Source organism: Nelusetta ayraudi, unplaced genomic scaffold, assembly GCF_046127955.1.
Source record: "Nelusetta ayraudi isolate G7.1 ecotype Tasmania unplaced genomic scaffold, CSIRO-AGI_Nayr_v1 ptg000042l, whole genome shotgun sequence".
NCBI lineage: Eukaryota > Metazoa > Chordata > Actinopteri > Tetraodontiformes > Monacanthidae > Nelusetta > Nelusetta ayraudi.
The window spans coordinates 10103913-10113073 of NW_027466092.1; the positions used below are offsets into that span (position 1 = coordinate 10103913).

General features: G+C 39.5%; 1 protein-coding gene across 2 annotated transcripts; it reads left to right on the forward strand.

Annotated features, from left to right (window-relative positions):
- The first annotated feature begins 20 nt into the window (after positions 1-20).
- LOC142893538 (palmitoyltransferase ZDHHC3) lies at positions 21-6603 on the forward strand. 2 transcript variants are annotated; one of them, XM_076034195.1, is made up of 9 exons: positions 21-188; positions 1620-1708; positions 1808-1881; positions 3162-3274; positions 3421-3482; positions 3829-3949; positions 4052-4124; positions 5161-5335; positions 5431-6603. In XM_076034195.1, exons 1-9 carry the CDS (start codon positions 100-102, stop codon positions 5520-5522), a joined length of 888 nt encoding a protein of 295 aa, XP_075890310.1. In that variant the 5' UTR covers positions 21-99; the 3' UTR covers positions 5523-6603. The 2 variants fall into 2 exon arrangements, with proteins under 2 accessions (XP_075890310.1, XP_075890309.1); XM_076034194.1 differs by lacking the exon at positions 21-188 and adding an exon at positions 634-806.
- The last annotated feature ends 2558 nt before the right edge of the window (positions 6604-9161 follow it).

Below are 9161 nucleotides of genomic sequence, written 5' to 3' on the forward strand. Positions count from 1 at the left end.
GCGGCAACAAAAACTGTTGAGCCAACGAGAAGGGTGACGGCCTGGTTACTGCCTACTTGAAGGGAGGAGCAACGCTGTGCGTAACTGTCAACGTGCGGCATGGGGATCTCTGCTGCCATCTTGTGTTCGAATGCTGCATGTTTCACGAACGTCTCCTTGAAAATGAACAGAAACACAATCATATACATGTAATAGTATTTGTATTTAATGCAAAACATTTCAAACTAAAGACTAACCTGTTTCTTCGTTATTGTAATGCTTGGAAAAATGTGCTTTCCCGAGTGTGTTCATACCAGTGCATGGTGTAGCCATAAAGAGACACATACTGGTTTTGCATTTATTAAAAATTCACACTCATATAAATTGCATTATGTTAATGCAATGAAACAGAGACAACAAGCAATCAATTACAACCAGTACATTATATTAATATTTCCTTAAAAAATGGGATGCATTAAAAAAAAAAGAAGAAGAAGAAGAAGAAGAAATATATAAACGAAAAGGTATTCGAGGAATAGTCATTGACTTTGCATTCTCCGCTGTGGTTTAATTTTCTCAGACTTGGATATGCCCGCCCAAGAAACCGGTCCATTCTCAGCACCTGTCATCCAAAAAAGCAGAGGCAACTTTCAGTGTGACGTCACCCGGAAACCGTTGAAAGGGGGCGGAGCCTATAAGAAAATGGCGTTCCTTCGCTGTAAGCGAGATCCCTGCGGCGTTATCTGTTTAATTTTAACTTATTTTAGTGTTTTTTACGCGGACTACGTAGTTATTCAGTATGTCCTCATCCCCGCCTACTCGGACAGGTAAGTGTTTTCGTTTCTGATGTGTTGGACTCGTTATAAATGGACATTGAGCCTGCTTTACTGCGCTGTTTTCATTCAATCGGCAGCAGGCAGGTTTGACAGCATTCTCCTCACTGGGTTTCGTTTTTTTGTTTTTTTTGTTTGTTTGTTTGTTTTGTTGTTTTCTTTGGTTTCTGTCCAGACAAAAGTGTACATTTGAGTCCGTTTATTTCCTGCTGAATTTCCGCGTCGGGGCGAGTTTATGGGGTTTTGCTTGTCGTTGGTCCAATAGGCAGGTGTCCTATGCTCCGTTTAAAAACAAAATACAACTGAAACAAACGGCCTTATTTAATTGTTTGAGACAAAATCGTTGTTTGAATCTGTCATGACTTGTAATAAATCGGCGTTGGCGTTGGACTCAAGGCCAGTAGTGTTCATTAGATAGGAGGGGGAAAATTCAGCTTACTCGTATTTTTTATTTACTGTTAGACGAATGACTTATTATTACGTAATTGACTTTTTATTATTATTTATATCTAAATGTGCAACCACATTTGTTCAGTTTGTTCTATGTTTTGCAAATAGTATATTTTCCTCCCCTTTACCAGAACAGGTGTTTTTCCAACATCATGACATAAGATAAGAGATTGTGTGTTGAGGGTGGCTTTTTCTGACTCTTCACCAAGTGAATATAAGTTTGACAAAGACAATGTTTTTCACCTTTTAACGATTCAGTTGTTGTTGTTGTTGTTGTTTTTTGATATTTGCTGCTCCCAAGTGGTGGTTTCACATTTTCTAAACAAGCTGTCCTCTACTCTTCTGACCCGTTCATAGTATGTGGTGTACTCTGCATGGATCAGTGTTCAACCTGATTCTTCTGCTGTTGCTGGCATGCCATTCCAAGGCTGTATTCTCCGACCCCGGTCAGCATCTGTTTACTCTTCAGGTTCATAAGTCATTACGGAACATGACCAAGACTCTGGACTTTTGATTGAACTTTTGAATTGTCTGTCATTTGTCAGGTATGGTTCCTCTTCCTGACACAGCGCTAGACTTCTCAGACCTCCGATCACAGTCGTCTCGAATGAATGAGCGGGTGAGTTACATTGTTTATTTCCCAATTAGTCCCCAATTTTACCATTAAATTAGGTGAATATTTTCACCACAGATTGGTAATGAATTGTAAAGTGTAGTTTTATTTTCAAAATAAAAGTCTTTCTGAAACAGCCGCTTTTCCATCAATAAAATTAAAGTGTGGTTGTTCTGATTGTAACTGGTTTATTAACAGCTGCGCATTTGCAGAACAGAGGCTTTGTGTTTACATCTGTGCAGCTGTATTTTGTCTGCCTTTGGGCCTGTCATTATGTTTGTACTTGTGAGCCTAATGACGGATGCATGCAGCCTTACACAGTGATGGGAAATACAACGAAGAACAGGAATCTTTGAAGATGCTTTGAAGAGGGGGGAAGACTATGGTGTGTCGGGGACTGCCTGGCTTGCCTTCATTTTGAACTGGTTCAAAAAACGTCTAACATAATACCAAACACACTTAATGGCTTGATTGGACCTGAATTTTTTTTTTCTTCTGAGTTTAATAATACATCTGAAAAAGAAATGTGTGATTAAGATTATTATTTCAATGTTAATAATTTACCTGTGAATAAAATAGCGCCCCTAACTGGAACAACAGGATGTACTCGTGGTTCCTTCTGTTTATTTTTTTTTTTAAGTATATTTCTCCATGTACCTAGACTGATTTTTTTTTAAGACTGTTTTATATTCTCACTTGTACTAGTACCACAGAGATTACATTGTGCATTTTCCTAAACATGGCTGCTTAAATGCTGAAAAGTACTTCGGTGGTAAATACTCAGCATTCTGCTATCCATGTAAAATTATCAAAATGAGGCAGAAAACTTAGTCTTCAAATTGGGTGATATTGCAAACAAAATGAATAAAGAATTTTGAATATCTAACAATCATGTTTCAAGACAAAAAGGGAGGGGTGGGGTTAAGAGAAATTTTAAAAGTTAAAAAAATTAGGATGTTCAGGAATACATTTTCGCAAAATTTTAAGAACTGTCACACATTTGAAAAAAATGCTCAAATAGGTTAATATTGTAAGTTTTATTATTTTATATATTTATATATGAATAGGTAAAAACTTGGTGCTGTACTTAATACATAGTATTTTTAATTAATTGCCCAAATGACCAACAATAGATCATGAAGTATCCAGTAATGGAGTGGCTGCTGGTACAAGGTCAGCCAGTTGAACCTTTTCGCTGCCACAAAACCGTCCACGTTAGTTGAAAAAAGGGAAGCTTTATTAACACGTGACGTGTATTCAGTCACAAGTTGTGATGTGGTTTTCAGAGCTGTGATGGGTGGACAGTGTGTAGCCGCTGTGAAACGTACCGGCCGCCCAGAGCGCATCACTGCCGCGTCTGTCAGAGATGCATACGCCGCATGGACCACCACTGTCCCTGGTGAGAAGAAGTCATCTGTCCATGTCGTGTGTATTCATCCCCTCATTGGTGCTCTATATTTGTCCATTCTTTTCTCATCAAATGTCATCTAGCATTAATTTATCCCAACCTTGTCCCTGTTTGTTTCTCTGGCTTTTGTGGATCAGGATTAACAATTGTGTCGGCGAACTCAACCAAAAGTATTTCATCCAATTTCTCTTTTACACTGGTGAGTATATGCAACATGTCCACATTAATGCTGCTGTCATTTTGCAGCCCTTTGTAGTCGTAGGACTGTGCAAATTGCAGTCTCTCCCTGTTCTTTTATTTTGATATAATTTGCATGAATCAAAAGTGTTTATATTTCTCTTGAGGCATGGAAACACAACTGAACATTTTCATATTTATGCACTATTTTATATGATATTCCTATATTTCTTTTTACACGTTACTTAAGTAACACTGTGGACACAGTGCTGTGTTTGGTTTTTGTGCGTTAGGCATGAAAGGGCTCAATTCACCAATTTTTTTGAATGGGAACTGGAATGAAATGCCATTGCTGTCCTCTGGTGCAGGCATGGCCAGCCTGTACTCCCTGGTGCTGGTGGTGTCGGCCTGGGTATGGCGTATACGTAACGAGAGAGAAGGTGAGGCCGAGAAGGAAGGAGAGGAGACGCCCAGCAAGCATCTGATCGTGTGAGTTTAGCTTCTCACAAAGTTTCACCGGAGCCTGTTCAGTTTTGATCTTAATACTCATTCAGCCTGTTTTTTTTTTTTTTGTGACATGCTCCCTCTCAGTGCTCACTACATCATCCTCCTGGTGGAGTCAGTGTTGTTCGGCGTTTTTGTCATGGTCATCTTCTACGATCAGGTAGGCGCACACGCTCACAGCAGAGGCATATATTTGTGCCACGTTTACATTTTGCCTTGAATTGAAGCATTTAGTTTGAAATGAATGTGGGATTAGTGATTTGATGTTAGCAAAAGGTGTCATGACCTCCTTAGTAGACGGGACCCACAGGGCAGAGTCAGGTGAGTCCTGACTTGGTTCAGGTGCTGTACTTAGCGGTCTGATTTTCTCCATGCATCTGTATCTAAACAAGGTCAATCTCTCACACCAACCGTAACATGTAGTGAGCCACTCACCTCAACGTCGGACATTTTTATTCTCATAAATGCTTGGATAATTTAATTATAATCTAAAACTATCCGTTTCGAAAGCAGCCTTGAGACTGAGGATGGGCAAACTGCGGCCAGTGGGCCATATGCCGCCCCTTAAGCTTTTTAATCCGGACCGCTGAACTTGAAGAAATTAAATTAATAGTGAGTATGTAAAAAAAAAATATTTGTATTTCTTCCATTTTTTCAGTGTCTTTAGAATCATTTCAGTAAAGAGCTAAATACCATGAGGCATTAAAGACAGATATTTTTTTCTTACTTTGCTTTGGTCCATTTTCAATTGCTTTCTACATATCCCATGATATATATTTTTTCCCCGTATGAGGTGGGCCACCAAAACACTCCATCCATCTGCTCCTGCTCTTGCCCGTCTGTCAAATGTTAGGACCCACTGTGTCCCACCAGTCAAAAAAAAAAAGTTTGCCCACCCCTGCCTTGAGCCCCCAGGAGACACGCATTTACGGGTCCTGCCATGGTCGTTTACACTGTGGAGTGGCGGCATTGCATGTTTGGTTTAAATTCTCTATCCAAAGCTAAATGTTGGAAGTGTTCTACCTCATGCAGATGTGTATTATTTTTTTTTTTATCTGACAACACCCATTCATATTTTTAGGATGAAACAAAGTGTTAGAATTTGTGCTTGTGTGGATGCATTAAAGACGAAAGCGTCATATTTATGAAAACATCGGAAAATGTTTTGGATGTTTTGCTTTCTGCTCTACTTTCAGTTGGTCTCAATAATCACAGATGAGACGCCCATAGAGCAGATGAGGAACAGGCTGATGATCAAAGACCGAGGCTCCTCGTCCTCCTCCTCCACCACCCACTCCTCCCAGCTGCCCCATCACCCCACACACACCCGCAAGCCAAAGCTGGCGCTGCTGCGGGAGGTTTTTGGAAGAGGTTGGCATATAATCAGTCATGAACACGCAGAAAGCAAAGCACCGATGGTGGCTTGTCAATCCTTTCATGTCAAACTACTCTGTCGTCTCCTTCAGGTTCAGTCTTTTGCTGGCTCCTTCCGCTTCACTCCAACCCCCCATCTGTTGGCGGCATCTCCTACTCTGCCCTCCCTGACTATGACGTCTGACTTTGGTCTGTGGGTGAAATCAAAGAAGAAGAAGTCCTGCTTTTGTGTGTGAGTGACAATAAGAGCTTGAATATTTACTGCCCAACTCTGGCGTCTTATCCTTCGACCTGTGCGCTGAAGAGGAAGAGAGGAGAAAAGTGGGCTGAATGTGAGCACTCAATGAACTGACCAATGATTATTTTTTTCTAGCATTAGATTGAAGTCGATATCTGGATTGAAGGGAATCATTTGCGTCAGACAGATGTTGTCCTACCTTGAGAGAAAAACTTATTTTGACGACCTGTCATTTCTCATTATTTTGACGGGTTTGAAATGTTTGCCTGGAGTTTGACTGATGAGGCTGACGACCGCGTTTACAACACTCTGACACTGCTGCTCTCCAACCTTTTTAATCCACCTTAACTGTCAGTTTATACCCAGGATTTGGCGCCAGACTTATTTAAAAAGAACTTTAAAAAAAAATTGACCAAATCTGCACAAAGAGAAGCTCTTAATTTGCACAGGCTGTAGCCAAACATGACTGAGCTCTAAATGCAGTTTTTTTGAGTGATGGGAGACCCCAGGCCTTTTTCTTGTTTCTTACACTGTTTGCTTCTCTCTCACTCTGACGTTGCCACTAAACACTGTAGTAATGCACAAGCGCCACAAGGTAACAGTATCTGCATCAGGTACTGCTTAGTACATGCTTGGCACATGCTTACCTTACCTCGCAAGTCAGCAAGTTTCCTGAAACCTGGTACTTCATTTTGCGATTTGCAGTTCAAATCAATTTAGCAGCTGCGCAGCAACTTTAACTGAACTGTGAACACACTAAACTTTGTGCAAATTTTGGTTACATTGAGGACACCTTATTAGTGCTCATTTTGCAACAGAACCTGTCACATTGGTGCAATGGGTAAAATCATATACTGTTTGTCCACAACTTTCTGAGAACATTCCTCAGGTAGAACTCTAAAGCTAATTCATGACGAGAAGGCTGCCTTTATCAGTCATACCCCACTGCTTTTCCCAACCATGTATTATATGACTCCAACAAACATCAGCAACTTCCTCAGACTTACTAAACAAGGTCAGGGTTCAGTGTTTTTTTTTTTTTTTTGGGGGGGGGGGGTTGGTCAACTCCTGGCGTTTTATTTTTTTTCTAACCTACAAAAGGTTTGTGTTTGTTTTGTTTTGTTTTGTTCTGAAGGTGGCTGACACCTGCACACATTTGCCCACTTGTCCCCATTGAAATTGCTTTAAAAGCCAGTGTAGAACAGGTTGTTTCATTTATATACTTTTCATTTTGGAATTAGCCCTAAGTTCAAGAGATGATGTTTCTTTTCATAAATTTGGTCTTTTTTTTGCCCATTTGAATGAAGTAATGTGGTATAAACTGAATGCTTTATTGGAGAAAAAAATAGATACGTTTTTTTTGGACGTGCTTGAAGGCTTTGAAGCAAACAAGGTCTGTGCAATGCCTGTTAAGGGATTGATTTCCATGTGTTCCTTCCATTGTCTGTGTCCTGCAGTACCTTTTTAATGTGGTTAATGACAAATCTGTGGGAAACCAAGATGCAGAAGAGGAAAGTTTTTTGTTTGTTTGTTTGTTTGTTTGTTCGTTTGTTTGTTTGTTTGTTCTCCTCAAATTCTATTCTCAGTCCAAAGCTGTAGGTAGTAATTTGTGGTGAGAAACAGGCTAAGCAAACATACCTTAAAAGTGCACTCATATGTTTTCCTCTAAATTTAATTAAAGGCTAGAACCTAAACTTTATTTATTGTTATAAGCTATTATGTGGAGTACCCTCTACCACTATCTGTGTGTTTCGATGTGAGGAGTGAAGCTGCCTTTTTATTCAGGTCTCGGGTTGGATGTACAGGAACAATGATGGAGTCTTTTGATTCACCAAGACTCTTGTCAACCTTTGTGAAAGACACGATTACCTCGTATTTACAGTGAGATGCTGTGGCAGCCGGCATTGGAAGCTTATTACAGCCGCTCACACACATTACTGTGCAAAAGTATCCTGGATATATGATGATGCTAACTTCAATGATACCTTAATAAACAAAAACAAGAGAAACGCTCCAGACGGCATCCTTCCTGGAGTCTTTTATTATGGAGCTGAACTGTTGTTAACGGAGCATCGCACAAAGGCAACTTCACACCTCCAATTTTGTTTTGTTTTTAACATACATACATGTACACATGTACATACAGTACGTCTATTGTTGACGCTTTAACCTGTTTTTAACTTGCACTGAATGTGGTTTTCAGATACACAAGGGAACATGAATACAAGTGCTTCTTTGTTTTTGCTCATTTATATGTTGCTTTATGTTTACTACACTTTTTTTCTCCCTCGTCCTCGGTTTCCCCCTTTTTTTTCTAATTTGTTTCAAAATGTGAAGGAGCTGTAAGAACAAGTTTATTTCTTTGAATGTCGTTCAAATGTTTAAAAGTGTGGAATTGGAGAAATGTTGGCAGCGGTTTTAAGAGGTCTTAGGGGTCTCAACGAGTTTATAATATTGTCAGCCTCCATTTAAAAGTAATTTTATAGACAGTACAGTTATGAAAAGCTTCATATTTCAGTCCTGAGGCAACACTTGTCACAGCAGCCGTTTCGCCTCATAACTGTTGGGTTTCCACAGGTATTTTTAATGACACTGATCAAGGTTCTGTTCAAAAAAAGAGTCCAGACTTTGACACTCGAAACTGCACTTGTTTAATTTAATGCATCTGTGTCTCTAAGGTCTGTTCTTAACATGAACAGACAAAGACTGATCACAGTACGATAAACTAATATATTTATATCCGCCTGTTTACTCAGGTTTCAGCAGTTTCAAAGTGGCAGCCCTCGTTTTCTTATATCTTCACACAGATGCATATACACTAAAGACAGCCTGTGCCGCTTCTAACATTCCTCACAAAAACTGACCAAAACCGTGTTCACAGGTAACCATAAGGGACACTCTTTTGTACACATTGTTTTCAAACTTTTGGGGGGGGTAAAAGGACAGTGTGTCATCTCGATAACCTTTTATAACCACTGCTAATCCTCTCCGGTCACTTATTACCCAGCAGTTAGATTTATTTTTCCAGGACTGTACATAGGAAAGTACTTATTTTACACTGATAATGTGCAATTTTCCCCAAAGAAGGAGTTACTGGAACCTAAGGGATGTTTTTATATTATTATTATTATTTTTCTTTGCTGTCAAAATGAATTGAGTTCTTTGGAAAAGAAAAATGGGGAAGTAAATGTAATCATACTGCAAAAAATTGATGAATGAAATTTTGTCTCTAAACAAAATTATCTATCAAGGGAATCTGAAATGTATTTAAGGCTAAATTTACTACTGTCCATGTGTTTGTTTTATTTTGGTTTCATTAGTTTGTCTTCTTCACCTGTCGAGAGTAATGTGTGTGTGCTTTTCACGTGGAGCGAAAAAAGCAGTGGTTTGTTGTTTGGCTTTTTTCTTTTGCTCCTTTTGTACTGTTATGTCTCCTTTTTTGTATTGGTGTCTGTCAACAGGGTGCGCTCGTTTTATTTCCCCCTGCTTGGTGCACAGGTCTCCAATCTTAAGGTTTTGCCACTTAACGCTGTCAGACATGTCTCCACGTCCTCCCATTTTATAAAACGTGAGAAAATATGCAAG